General features: G+C 28.6%; 1 protein-coding gene across 1 annotated transcript; it reads right to left on the reverse strand.

Annotated features, from left to right (window-relative positions):
* Positions 1 to 1,480: 1,480 nt before the first annotated feature.
* On the reverse strand, positions 1,481 to 15,494 carry LOC113790977 (intermembrane lipid transfer protein Vps13-like). Its single transcript, XM_075822824.1, is given in 9 exon segments — positions 1,481 to 1,828; positions 5,719 to 5,931; positions 7,185 to 7,411; positions 7,467 to 8,722; positions 8,800 to 9,119; positions 9,181 to 10,283; positions 10,353 to 14,101; positions 14,103 to 14,373; positions 14,440 to 15,494. Coding segments are annotated over 9 exon segments (8,175 nt in total). The 5' UTR covers positions 15,437 to 15,494; the 3' UTR covers positions 1,481 to 1,789.
* Positions 15,495 to 15,895: the final 401 nt, after the last annotated feature.

Below are 15,895 nucleotides of genomic sequence, written 5' to 3' on the forward strand. Positions count from 1 at the left end.
ACAATTTCTACATAAAGATCATTAATCTTGGTCATGGAAACAAAAAAATTTTTTTGAAATTTAGACAAAACAATCATTTAGGTCAACATTTAAACAAACAAAACCAAACCAAACAAAAACTACTGTTGATGATTATAGGAAAAACATAATGTTATTTTTATGCTCATTTTTGTATCTTTAAACATCAAACTTAAAAAACTTTTTCTTTCGTGAAAAAAAAATTTTTGAATATTTTTGAATCCAACATGTGTGTGGGTGAATGAGATTTGGTCCACTATAATGTTATTTTATTGTGCAAATACCACATATGTTTTGAAAACAGAAATTTTTGATTATGTGAAGAGTTTATGAAGAAATTCAAACAACCAAAATCTGATACAATAAAAATGATAATTTACTTGTTGTTTAACTGTGTGTGTGTGTGTTTATTCCAAAAAAAAACAAAGCAATTCCAGTCAAAATGTATGTTTAACTTTACTTCACTTCACTTACTTAACAGTCGATTAAAAAAAGCAACTTTTTTCAAAATTTTTTTTTGTTTTTGTTTAATAAATAAACACACACACACAAACTCCTACCATCAGGATTTGAAAGTAAAGTTACAGAGAAAATTCATTGATCATCATCAAACTTACAATTGATTTTAAACAAAAAAAAAAAAAAATCAAATTCGACAAATGACGATTGCCAGTCATCATCATCAATGATCATTGTGTTTGATGCACCAGGCCAAGCAACCAGATAAATTTCGATTTCGATTTGTTTAATTCAATTTGAATGAAAAAATTCAAATGATTCGTGTTGAACAACAGAAAAAAAACCTAAAAATAAAGAGAATTCACACACACACAGTGTGTGTTTGTTATGTAAACAAATTGAAAACAGAAAAAAGTGATTTACAAATCGAAATGAATGAAATTATTACCAAATCTGGTTTAAAGTAAAATTTGGAAAAAACAAAAACAAAAATCATGTTCATCAATTCACATAGGGTGATCATTGAATTTAAAAATGATACTCACTTTAATAGTCAATCGGTCGGTCGGTCGGTCGGTCGGTATGTTTGTTTGTTTGTGTTGTGTGTGTGTTCATGCGAATTTCCTGCAAACGATGAATTCTTTCTTTCAGTTTAAATCGACAAGAAAAAAACCAGAAAACTTGTTTTTTTTCATCCACAAATGTTATTTAAGCATCATCAAATCGAATATAAAAAAATATGCATTTGAACAACCAACCAACCAAACATATTGGTGATGTTTGTTCAACAACGTGTATCATGCTTGATACACACCGGAATCATTATTCAAGATCATTCCAAGTTTCGTTTTTCTCTTTCGACATCGATATAGACATCTCAATTAAATGATACGAAAAAATTCAAAATTGAAATTGAAAAAACAACTTTTTTTCATTCACAATTTAGCGCACTCGGTGCTTTTTTTTAAAGAAAAAACTGATGTGAAATGAACCAACGATAAAATTTTAATTATAAACAATAATTTTTTGTTTTTTTGTTTTATTGGCTTCATATTATTCAAAGAATCAAAGATTCTTTTTTTTTCTCAAAAAAATGTTTATATTAAAAGAAAACACTAACAAAAAAACACCCATATAACAATAATAATGTGGTTTTTTTAAAATAAAAAATTATTGGCACTTGTGGTGGTTGGTGGTTAATTTCGGTAATTTTGCCATCATCTTTCTCCCCAGTTTATAATCTTGAACTTGAAATCGATTGGTGCCAGCCAAATTCTCTGGATTCTCTTCACCAATCATTGAAGAATGATTTTTAAGCTGCCAACAATTGTACCATTTTTTCCGATAATATCTACAATGAAAAAAAGATGAAAAAAACAGAAATTAGAATTGAAAAATTTAAATTAGGGCCAAAAATAAAGTGGAGTGAAAACCTGACCAGCTTTTCTTTCCGAAAAGATTTTGGTTCAATTCAAACATCAGACTTTATTATCATTATTTTCATAACAACTTAAAGAAGATTACACAAGAATTACACAAAGCAAAAGCAAAGTCCAAAACAAAGATGCTTTTGCAAAAACAAATAGCAGCACCTATAGTCATCCTTGAATTTCTTTCTGTTTTTTCAAAATCAAAACAGCAAACATCATCAAGAAAAAAAGCGCAAGGATTTTTTGTTTTGTTTTGTTTGAGAATCATATTTAAACATCATCATCATTTTACCCGAAACTAAATCGGGAATTATCGTTTCGTTTTTTCGTTGCACAAAAGCATTATCATCATCATCAAAAAGGCTAAATTTAAATAACAACAAAAACTAACATGGAATTTTTGGCTGAAAAAAGAAGCTATTATACAAAACAACTAAGGCGATGATCAGCACACAAAATGAATTTGATTACCATTATATTTTGCGCGAACAAGAGAGAAGAGAGCAAGAAAAGAGTGAGAAAATGAATTTGTGATTTGATTTGATTTTAAGTATATTTTTCTTTTAAAAGAAGAGAATATATTATATAATTATCAGTCATATGATGATAATGTTTTTGTTGTTGTTGGTGGTGGTAATAAAAAATTTGTAATGTGAATATTTTTTCTGGGCGCGTACCAAACATTCATCATTATCATCATCATCAAGCAAACAAATAAACAAAACAAACAATCAACAGGTAACAGGGTAAAGTTTTGGTTTTTTTCTTTTTTGGTAATCAAAGCGGATCATCAAATTCATTTTCAGCAGAAAACAAAATAACATTCCAAGAAAAAATAAAGATTTTTTTTTCTAATTAAAACGATAATTTAAACCAATGAAGAAAAACCCACAACCTGTTGCTTGACTTCAATGAATTGCTTTCTGGTAATTTTCTTGATCTTTTTTCGCCTGACCTTTGTGCTTGATTTTCCAATTTTAAACTGCGAAAAAAATTCAAAAACAAGATGATTAGGTCATCATTTACAATCACCATCACATCATTTGAATGATGATGAATATCGACACCCATATTAATGATATATATGGTGTCACCATACAGATATTATTTACCATCATCATCATCATTTTCAAACCAGGGTATTTTATTTTCAAAAAAAAAAAAAATTATATACCATCGATCCAAATGTCAAAAAATGTTCGCTACTGCAATGATAATGATGGTCATGGTTGAAAATGAATTTTTTTTCTGTTTGAAAAAAGTGACAATCCACCATAACCTCTAACACCATAACGAAACGAAAGTTATTTTGAAACTGACAATCTTTCACTCTCGCTCTCTTCAACAAACAACCAAAGACAAACACACACACATATTTATGTCATCATCATTTTTGGAGGTTTTTCTTCATCTTCAAATATCAAAGGTTCTGATCAAAGTATCACTGTTGTCCAAATAACACTAACAAACGAAAAAATCTTTCTTCAAATCATCATCATTATTATCATGAATGAATGAATGACCAATATATATTTGAAAGAAAGAAAAAATGCCACTGTGTAATTTATCCAAACAACAACAACAACAAAATGAATGAATGAATGAATAAATTTGAAACTGGGACCATATTTTTTTCTGTGAAGTGGCCCATCATCATCATCATCATCATAGCATTATATTATCATCGCGCTTATGGTTTTTGTCGTCATGGTTAACTTGTAGACAAACACACAAACACAACACAAGTGAATGAATTTTAAAGATCTTTCATCATAACTCCTACGCATATTTTTGAAACGGAAACAACTAAACAACGAAAAAAGATCAAAAAAAAAGATGATTGACTTGCCAACCAAACATTTTGAAAATGTAAAAACATCTTGAAAATGAAAAATATTCAACAAAAAAAAATGAAAAGTGAGATAAATGTAATGGAACCAGAGAGAAAAACAAAATAAAACAACGAAACTCTTTTGATAAATATTATATGTGTGTGTTTAAAGCAAAGCAAAAAAATCATCATCATTTTTCTTTTTCGTTGAAAGATTCATTAGACCGAATCTACCACAATTTCTCTCTCAATCATTATCTTACCATAAAACCAAATTGTGGTAATGTGAGGACCCTCTCATTTGAAAAACAAAAATTTTAAAATGTCAACGAAAAAACTTTTGCTGTTGTTGACAGCTAAAAACAAAATTGTTATCAGGAAAAACATTTAAGACAAAAAAAAACATAAAAAATTGAATTAAAGATGCCATCTATCATCATCCATTATGAATAAAATCAATTATGCAATAAAAAATTTTCCACCAAAAAAAAACAACCACATTTGATTGATGACTTTTTTATCGATGAAATGAATGACAACATAGAGATCAGAAAAAAATCATTCAAGATCAATTCAAAAAAAATGAAATTATAAATGATGACATTTAATTAATGTCATCATCATCATACATAGTAATTATATAATATGCACAAAGCCGACAACAAACAAAACAACCATTATATGATATTCTGTGTGAAGCAAGCAAAAATAATGTTTTCAACTTTTCATTCATTTTGTTATGGTTGTCTATCTGTCTCATGCAAATATTATATCATCATCATCAAATGCATACAAATTTTCACAGACTAATTGAACATAATTTCGTTTTTTTCTACCTATCCATCCATCTCTCTATATACACCATACACACATAAAAGAATTTCAAAAAAAAATCATTCAACTGGATAATATCATCATCATCAACCCACCAACAAACACTATCATCATCAAGCCAGGGTTGATTTTTTTTTTGAAAAAAAAACAAAAATTAATTCAACCCATTCATTCATTCAATCGTTCATATATTCCCACACACAGCACATATCTACATATTGTTGGGTGCTTTTTCAAAAAAAATCGGAATTACATAAATATCATATATCGGGAAAAAACGAAACAACAATAAAAATTCAATTTCATTTTGAAAAAAAAATTATGAAAAATTCTTCTTCTCTGTTTATGTGACTTTTGACTTTTCAAATTCAAATAATACAAGGAAAAAAGAGCTGTTTTGTTGTTGTGTTTGATATTTTAATGACCACCACCATCAATTAAATTGGGCAAATGAAAAAAAAATGAAAAAATCAAATAAAGTCTGACATTTTTATTATTGTGTGTATGTTTCAGAGCAAACCAGAAAAACAAAAACAAAACAAAACAAAAAAATGTTATTTTTGGGCATTTTGTTTTTGTTTCCAATGAAAATTTTGAATGAAAAACAGAATTTTTATTGATTGCAACAAGTTTTATATTTTTATCATTATCATTCATTCATTTTCCTCATTGAAAAACACACACACACACAAAAACAAAAATTCAAGTTTCTATGGAAAAAAATTGAATTTTTGGTTTGGTCAAGAAAAAATTAAAAATCATTATCGCTAGACCGAAAAAAATGGTCAAGAAATAGTGTCTGTGTATTTAAGTGATTTATAGCGATGCTTTTTTTCCGAAATGTGTCAAAAAATTATTATTATTAAAGATGATGATGATGAATATTAGTGATGGTCATTGATCAAAATGTCACCCTTGGTGAAATTTTCTTTGAGATAATTTCTCTCAACTACTGGTCATCACCAATAAATCAACGAGAAACATCAAGACACTTTTGTTTTTGTTTTTTTTTTGTTTGCAACTGAACCTTCTTTGAAATTAGAGAAAGAGACCTACACACACACATCACATCACAGACAAATTAAGAATTATCAAAACCCCTTCTCCTTTTTCATTTTTCTTAGCAGTCAAAATAATGCATCTTACCTGCATAATACGTTGATGAAGTTTTTGTTGTTGATGTTGTAGTTGTTGTTGTTGATTTTTATTATTTGCAGTGAATACAATTATACGTTCTTTAGGTGATTTTGTAGCTGCTGTTGCTGATGATGATGTTGTAGATGATGATAATGATAACGATGATAATGATGATGATGATGATTCCATTGGATTTAAAGTAAAATTCTTTTTGTTCGTTGCCTGTTGTAAAGAAAAAAAAAGAAAAGAAATTCAAAATCAAATTCAACCAAAAAGAAAACAAAACAAAAAACAAACATTTAAATAATTACAGTCATCACACACATACACACAAAATTCAGAAGTGAATCAAAACAAAAACTCTACCTGAGTAACTAATAATGATGATGATGATAATAAGACACCCGACAAACAAATAATAATGATAATGGTAATGGTAATAATAATCTCTTTTTCCACACACAAACACACATAATAATTATAGCTGTCAATGGCTATAATTCTTTCATTTTTTCTAAATATTCTATTTCGTTCGTTTGTCTATATATTTGTGAACGAAGAAGAAAAAATGATTTTAAAAGAAAAATCATTTCAAATATAGAGGATGATAATAATGTGTCGTCGTTAGTTAGTAGTTTTCTTTTTTAAAAAAATCGTTAGCTGAGTTAGATCATCAAGGTAATATTCCGGTATATGTTTCATTTGTCAAGGAGATTTGATGAATCTATTTTTTTGTTTTTGTTTTAATTATCGACAACATTAACAAACAAACAAAATTGTCATCATCATCATTGATGAATCAATCAATTTAATTAATTAATTATATGTTTTTTTGTTTTGGGTGAAACTAATATCTTTTTCAATTTCGATTTGACATGATAAATTTCTTTGCACCAAGATGATTTAAAACTTTTTCAAAATAAAAATGATCTCATTTCTCTCTCCCACACGCATACACACAAGATAATAATGATGGAAAAGTTAATATGCACAAAACATTTCACAACATTAAGCAGCAATTGAAATAATGATGATTCTTTTTTTTCGAATCAATCTCTCACCCTTCTCTCTCTTACACTCGCTAAAAACATCATCATCATTTGAATAACAAAATATAATGGGCAATTTTTTTCCGCTTATTTTTTCGTTCAACTTCTTTGGTGCCAAATAATAAGTATAAATTCAATTCGTCGTCGTTCGTGATGACTGAAACGAATTTGAAAATGATTATGATAGCCCATTAACATTGATGAGCTATTGTGTATTTCGGGCATCATCATCATCATTGTTTCTTTCAAGTTTCTTACCTCTCTCAACATTAGTCATTTTTACTGGCTACTGGGTATTTCTAACCTAACCTCTAACCCCTCTTCTTTAGAAAAAAAAATTAGATTAAATATCTCTCCCTTCCAGCAAACACACTTAAAGAAATGTCAAAAAAATGAAAAGGATCAAAATCGTGAATTGTACATTACCTTTAATTTCATATGAATTCTATTATTACGATCCAAATAAATATCATCAATATTTGACCATATTTCAAACCAATCAATTTCCCATTCATTCGATATAAATGATTGTTTTAAACAGAAACAATGTTTATCTGTTAATAATATTATTAAATGTTCCGAAATATAACAATGATAAACATATTGATCAATTTTATATTTATCACCGGCAACAGCTTTTAATAGCCAAAATCCTTTGAGAAAAATGAAAAAAAATGTAAAATAAGAAAACAAAAAATCGAACATTACCTGTAGCTTCTTGATGAGAATAAGGTCGTATTTCTTCACGACAAAAATTTCTAGCCATACGTTTCGGACGGGCAATATTTTTCGGATCAATAGCATTATTGAATGCCTGTAATGAACCGGATGCAAAATCAATAACACAAGTGGTTGGTTGAACAACAACACCGACAACACCTTTTCCTACACCTTTGAAAAATCCCCCAAACCCCTGTTCTTTTGCACCTTCGATCGGTTTGGTTATCACACCGGTTATACCGGAAAATATTCCTTTGAATAAATTTTTTCCACTTTCAGTAAATGTTGTTTTACGGTTAATACGTTCACGACGATCTTTTTGAAATTTATCATCAATAGTTAATGTTGCAACACCAGTACCAAGACTAGAACCAATACGACTTAGAGCACCGGCTGTTCCACCAATAACATTCGATGCTAATGATTTTACACCAGTTTTCAGACCTTCAGCAAATTCATCTGGACCATGAAATATTCCAACAGCTGGTTCGTAGAAAAAATCACCAATTCCTTTTTTAAAACCCAATGCTAATTTCATTGGATTACCAATAATATCTAATCCAAGAATTAATTTATAAAATTGTGTTAATGCTTGATTTTTATAATGATCAGTAACTTGTTTCATCAGTTCTTCTTGTCCCAAAAACAATCCTTTCCTTTCAAAATAATCAAATCGAAATAGCGTATCACTAATTTCACCAACAGAACCCATTAATCGTATGAATAATTCCAACAGGAAAAATGATCTTCCATCCGATACTTCACCCAGATTAATACTCAAATGCAATTTCAATGGGCCAAACATTATAAAATCATAATATGATTTATTCATTACATATTTTTGTAATTCACTTGGGCTATTATAAAGTTCAATATAATCCATATCTTGTTTTAATAAATCTTTATTTGTTTCTTCTTTAGCCATTTCAATTTCAAATACATTCATTATTTTATAAATCCAACCCAAATCAATTTGTAATAGAAATTCTTGAATCAATAGCTGTATATGTTTATATCGATTAATTGAACCGGGACAAATAATAGCAGCAAATTCAATAAAATGTTTATGTTCAATTTCAAATTTATCCGAAATTGATTTCGGTATATCAACCGGGCAGAATACAACATCAAAAACATGATCCGATAATTGGTTATCAATTTGTATATCATTAATACGCAAATGAATATTTTTCACATGTTCCGAACTACTGAATGTCAACCATAATCCACGATTAGCGTTACGTCTTTTTTCATCAGATTCGATTAAAATGATAATAATTAATTGAAAATGAAAACTTTTCTTAAATCTGAATAAACTTACCTTAGATAACAAATTCGTGGTTTTAACATTGTCATCCGAGCAAAATCTGCTTCATAATTTGAATAATCAGATTTAATCACAGTTGCATGGCTATTCGATTGTTTCAATAGATAATGTTGAAACATGTGTTCAAGAATTTCATTTTCTTTAATTGAAACCGATTTAAATGGTTTATGTTCATCATTACGATATTCCCAATTATTTGTACTTTTTATCGATAAATACATAATATCCAGACGTCTTTCATTATCAACAATATTTAGACCGAATCCTTTTAATATCAATTCAAATGACATATCTGGTTTGACTAATTCATGTGTCTTTTAAAAAAAAATCAAAATGATTAAAAATTTCATAAGAAAAAAAAACAAATTCACTTACCATAAGAAGATTACGTGGTAGAAATGAATCATGTGTAAACAACAGAACACGTTGTTTACCATCTAAAAATGATACATATGAATAACCTTCTTCAAAATTAACAATAGTATCAAAATCAATATTAACTTCAATCAATTCATCATCATCGATTGATATTTTATATTCAAGTTTTCTTTGTTTATATGGATCTAACCAACAAAAATAAACCATATGATATGATTCAATTGTCAGCATACGTCGTCCATTATTCCAATCGGTAACCTGATTTTGACCATAATATACTGGATAAGTTAATGTATTTACAATCAATACAGGTGCTGCACCATCAAAATAATCACTAAGACGAATTTTTGCTTCCAATTCAGTAACATCTACTTCGACAAATACAAATTTCTTTTCAATCGATAATAATGTTTGTGATGATTCACGTAATGAAATATGTTTTGAATCATGTTTACCATTCGGTAAACGAAAACAAATTGATTGATTTGATACTTTTTTCGGATATAATGGCATCACACGATTCGATTCAATATGAAACCAATCTTCATTATTTTCTGAATAGAATATATTTTGTTTAGTAAGATTTATAACCGAATAAAATGGTTCAATATTGATAATTTTTGTCAATGGAATTCTTGATGCTTCAACACGTATCGTAACCAGATATGAATATTTTTGTTTCGGTACTTTAGGTGTTAATGTTACTTTATACGGAGCAACATCAACAGGAAAATAAACCGAATATTCAGATTCAGCGATAGCCAAACTAATTTTTGATTTTTTCGTTGTTCTATCCGGATCATAAGCAAATAGAAATGGTTTGTTTGTTTGATTTTGATCAAATTGATATTGATTTTGATTATCAACTTTCAGACTTATCAATTCATTTGTTCGATTCATTAACCAAAATGTTGAATATAATGATAAAACAATTACTGAATTTTCTACACGAAATTCAACTGGTAAAGTCATTTTTGATTTTTCTTTATCATTACATTCAAATATACAATATGTTGTTGATATTTCAAAACCGGTCATTGGTATTCTTAACATGGCCATCCAATCAGCATTCAAATAGTTTAAAAGTTGAAATTTTATCACTAATTCAAAGAAAAATTGTTAATCAAAAATCAAAAATTTAAAATTAAAAACCAAAACCAAAAACTAACCTGAACTACCAAAATCGATGAATGGTAGATTAAATTCTTCACCAGGTTCTAAAGCACGAAGTTCATTCAATGGACTATATAAAAATCGTATTGAAAATGGAAGCAGATTTTTCAATCTTGCTAATGGTATCATTTTGATTGTATACAGATAGGATTCATTATTTTCCATACGATTAGTATCTTCATATGGAACCAATGTTTTTTCACCACGTAATTTTATAACAAATTGTTTATCAGTTTTTTTGTTGGCACATTTAATCAATAAATATGGTTTTTCTTTCGGCAATGAACTTTTACAATGATTATTATGTTCACGTTCACATGTTTCACGCCATAAGAATGGTGGTCGACATAATTCATAATCATCGGTTGGTTTGACATATAATGTATTATTTCCATAAATCAATGGTAACGGTAGATTAAATGTTGAATGTGGATCAATATGACCAATATGATTCAAAGCATTATCATCATCATTCTTTCCACCACTACTTTTATTAATCATATTATATAATTCAAATGAATTATCAAAATTATTCATAATTTGTGTATTTGAACGAAATATTATTTCCTTCATACCACCATTATCGATAATTTGAACCAAAAATTTCCAACATTCATCAACTGGATAACTTTTTATCGATGTAAAATAACAACGTATCATATTTTTCCGACAAACGATACTTCTTTCCACCAATAAAGAATCCGCAATCAATATATTGATATGCAGTAAAATATCATTTGGATCTTTACATTGAAAACGATATTCTTTACCGGATTCAATAACCATCTTCATTTGATCATTTGTTGTAGCATTACGAATTGATTGTTGTAGTTGTTGTTTACGATTATTATCATTATTATTCGACAATGGTGAAATATTTGATTGATTTAACAGTAGATTAATATTTAAACCAAGATAATTTTTCACTACAACACGATTCAGTTCGGCTATTTGTGATTGTTGACGAGATGTATTGATGGCACGTTGAAATGCATCATTTATATGATGTAAAACATTTATCGATGATTTTGTTAATAATAATTCTAAATTTTCTTGTGCAACAATTTGAATTTTTTTCATTTCACCCGACAATGAAACATTACCACGAAATGTAAATATACGTTCATCAACTGGTTCGATTAATGGTTCCCACGATAATATTGAATAATTATAATAATCCGACCATAATGAACATTCAAAATTAAAATTCTTATTTTCAATCAATTTGGCAAATAATGACAGTTCGATACGTATCAATGGATGTGATTCAATACCACCGGATTTAATTAGAATATGAATTTTTCCCATATTAAATAAAAGATTACTTTTTTGTTGTTCATATTGTTGTATACTTTCTTGTAATAATGATAATGCTTCTTTTGCTTGTGGTGCATATGTTAAATACCAAAGATTTTTATCAATTTTTTTCGGTTCTAGAATACAATCATCAATATCGATACGATCATTTTTATCTTTTGTTTGATCAGTTAATGGTGCAGGTGTTTCACCTAGAGCTGCCAGAATATTCAGAATTGTATGCAACATATTTGGTGATATATTTATATAGATATCATCAAATGTAAAATCTAACATTTGTGTTCCACCTTTGATCGATCCTTTTATAGTCAAATCAGTTGGTGCCATAATATAAACATCCAAATTACCCGAATGAATGTAATTCAGATAATTTGTTAATGCCATATTAATTTGTGAAATATAAGCACTCATTACAATAACATCATCTTCAATTTTTGCATTGACTTTTGTTGAACAATTAAAAACGCCGGCTTCACAATTTGAATTATCAATCGATTCAAGCATGAATATTTCCATCTTATTCAATGAACATTCAATCATCATTTTTGATTTATCCGATGATTTTTTCGTAACCGGTGTCGCAGTTGTTGTTAATGAAAGTAAGTTTTTTGCTGTCGTAGTTTCTGTTGATGATGTTTTAATAACATTGGTAGCAGTTGGAATTGGACCAGCAATATCATCCATTGAAAATGCTTTGGTTGATATTTCCAACAATGCTAGTATATAATCAACAGCCAATATTAAACTAAATCCCGACATTGTTAATATCACTATTCGTTCGTTGATTTTTTGTGCCAAATAAACTTTAAGCATTGATTTTTCACCATCTTCTTCAATTATTTCATTATTCTCCTGTTGTTGTTGTTGTTGTTGTTTATCGACAATATTTACTCTGGATTTCGATAACATTGTAACAATACCACTAGGTTTCCGTTGTGGTCGTATATCATCAATACGTAAATCATTTACCGTACAATCCATCCATAATGTTTGATCACTTAATGTTTCACCATAAACATTCAATTTTAATAATTGAAATCTAGTCAATTTGGATATATCACGACGATCATTACGATACATTGTCAGATTGATATTATTCAATTTAAAACTAAAAATTATTTCACGATGTACAATAATCGTTCCTTTTGCATCGATATCATCTTCATCACTTTTAATTTGATCATCTTTTTTTCGTTGAATTTCAGATATAACACGTGCAGCATAATTCATTGCATCAATAACTTCATCCGATACTTTCATCGATTTTGCTAACGTTAATGCTGATTTGACTGCCGTTGAATGATAAATTGAACCTGTTCTTGTCGTAGGTTGTGGTCCATATGGCAAAGTGGATAATAGAATCAACAATTGTGATACTTGACTATCACTTGCTTTCAAATCAATCGATGGTAATTGTCCTTCAAGATTGATTTTTGGAAAATGACGATCATTCGGTACAATTGAACGATGAATATTGATGATAATTTCAAATGGACAAAGTAAATGACGTTCACTATCTAAACTATGTAGATCTTCTTGCCAATGATCACGTGAACTTAAAACAATTTGAACATTTTTTACATGACATGTATATGTTTCATAGATCATTTTTTTCATTTCATCAACATTTGTCATACTGGTTATTCGATTTGCATTCGATTTTGGTACCAATTTTGATTGTAATGTAAATTCACCCAATGAAACAATTAGCATTACGTTTGCCCGATCAAATTCAGCTTTTTTCGGTATTATTACGAATGATGGTTCAACTTTGATCTGTAATTTTAATTGTTTATGTTTATCAATAGCATTCTGTAATTGTGATGATGTTACCAAACGAAAATCTTCGAATCGATTTTGTGCAGCAGTTTTTATCTCATCCAAACAAATATTTTCCGGTGGTGTGAATAATCGATAAAGATGATCAAATGTTTGAATATCATAAAGAAAATGTAAACTTTTCATTTCCATTAGAATGTTGAAATCACTTTGTTTATCCAATGGATTCATTTCGAATATTAATGTTAAAAATTGTTTTTCCACTGTACTTTTCATTAAGGCAACATTATTCGTACCGGTTATTCGGACCAAATCCATTCGATTTTCAACAACCATATTGCCGGTTGATGGACGATTTTTGAAACCAAAACTAAAATTTTCCAATTCAACATTAGCTATATTGGTAAATTCACTACGCAGTGTTAGATTAAAATGATTAATACGAAATTGCATACGATGTGCAACATAATCCGGTGGATAAAGTATAGCTAATGCATTTTCTTCATAACCAATTGCCTTGTAAAGTTTTTGTTTTTCTTCACCTTGGGTGAATTCTTTTTTCAAATCTTCAATAACTGATTCTTCATTTTCATTTTTATCCGATGGTGATGACCACCAATTACGAAACCATCCTTTTTTTGATTTTTCTTTTCTCCATTTGTGTTAGAATTTTTTTCGTTGCTAATTCAGCTTCAGCTCTGGCCATAACAATTACAACTAGATTTAATTCACGTTCCAATTCTTCCAATTCCTTATCCAAATTTTGTTGTCCAAGTAATTTTCTTTTATAAAGATCTGTATATGTTCTACGACGACGACAAGCAGCTTCAATATGATCCCAGGAAAATTCCAGTTTTCGACGACGAATACCAGTTTCAGTTATGGCTGAATATAAAAAACGCCACCATGATTGTGGATCATCTGTGAAAAACACAAAACAGAAAAAGAAATGTCAATATGAAAAATTTAGAACTCTCATTGCCTTACCATGAATCGATTTAATGGGACGCCATTTACGATATAAACTAGCAACATTCATACGATCAATAGCATCCAATAATAATAATAAACAATGAACTTGATGATTATCAAATTTAATTTGAAAATCACTTAGATGCATATCTAAATCAAATATTGAATAACGATAATTTGATGCTTCTGGCTTACGATCAATTTGAGCATAGGTAACAAAATTATTTGGACATAGAACATAATTTACCGATGATGATTTGGATTTGGATTCATTAACATCGAAATATGATTTCAATTGTGCCAATACTGTTTGACGATCATTACCATGATAACGTTCGAATTGGCCATGATTCAAATACATTGCCGAACCTTCAAGTTTAATAATTTTATTGATAATATTATCATTTGTTGGATCATTTTTGACATCAGTATTATTATTATTGTTATTTGTTTCAGTTTCGAATATTAAACGTGAAAATGCCAAACCAATTTGAAATGGACGTGGACCAGATGTACTATCTTCATAGCAAACATGTATGTTTGATATAAAAATTTGAATATTTTTTATAGCTGCAGCAATTAATTTCATAAAAAAACCATCATCCTGTACTTTAGATTGACCATCCGATTCTTGTTCCAGTTTTTGTTTAATTTGTTCAATATTATCCAGATGAGATTTTTTTAGCTGCCATTCATAATCTTTTTCATCTTTTTCATTATAAATAACTTCAGTATTTGGTACAACCACAGCATATATATCACTGATTCGTATGACAATCGGTTCGGTATAGATATTCATCCATGGTACTTGTGCTTCAATTTGCCCGATAAAGCCATGTGTAACACGAAATGGTAATCTTATCAGATCAAATGCATTTGGTTTAATATTTACATTTTTCAATGTAAATTGTCCACTCCAACCAAATATACTTAGTTGATCGGCATTAAAATCTTCGACAAATGGTGAAAGAAATTTATTCATCAAACTTGTAACGATATTTGATAAAACCATTTTTCTTGCGTTAGTTTAATACACCCACCACCAGCAATGGAATACGAAATGACAAGAAAATTTGTTTACTTTTTGATTGACAGAAAAAACAACAAAAAATAAATTTATTTTTGATTATAACAACCAACAATCCAACAGGTAGGTTGATTGATTTACCTGATGTTGTTATTATCAAAACAGGTAACTGTATTGTTTTGATTGAAATTTTTTCTTTCTATATAATGCTATGTGCGACAAAATTAAAAAAAAAATAAAATGATCGATCACCATTAACAACAAGCAGATTATTTTTGTATTTATATGCAACACATTCTCTTTCAATAACTAAATCATAATTGAATTAAATCAACAGTTGAAAAATATGAAAATGAAAACGAAGTTTGTCGAAACAACAACAACAAAAAAAACATTCGAAATCCAGATGGTTCGAATTTTTTTCAATTTTTATTGTTTCAAGAC

This window comes from Dermatophagoides pteronyssinus, unplaced genomic scaffold, assembly GCF_027571235.1.
Source record: "Dermatophagoides pteronyssinus isolate colony J.1.1.1.1 unplaced genomic scaffold, Derpt_VIB-CSIC_2022.12 sq0020, whole genome shotgun sequence".
Taxonomy (NCBI): domain Eukaryota; kingdom Metazoa; phylum Arthropoda; class Arachnida; order Sarcoptiformes; family Pyroglyphidae; genus Dermatophagoides; species Dermatophagoides pteronyssinus.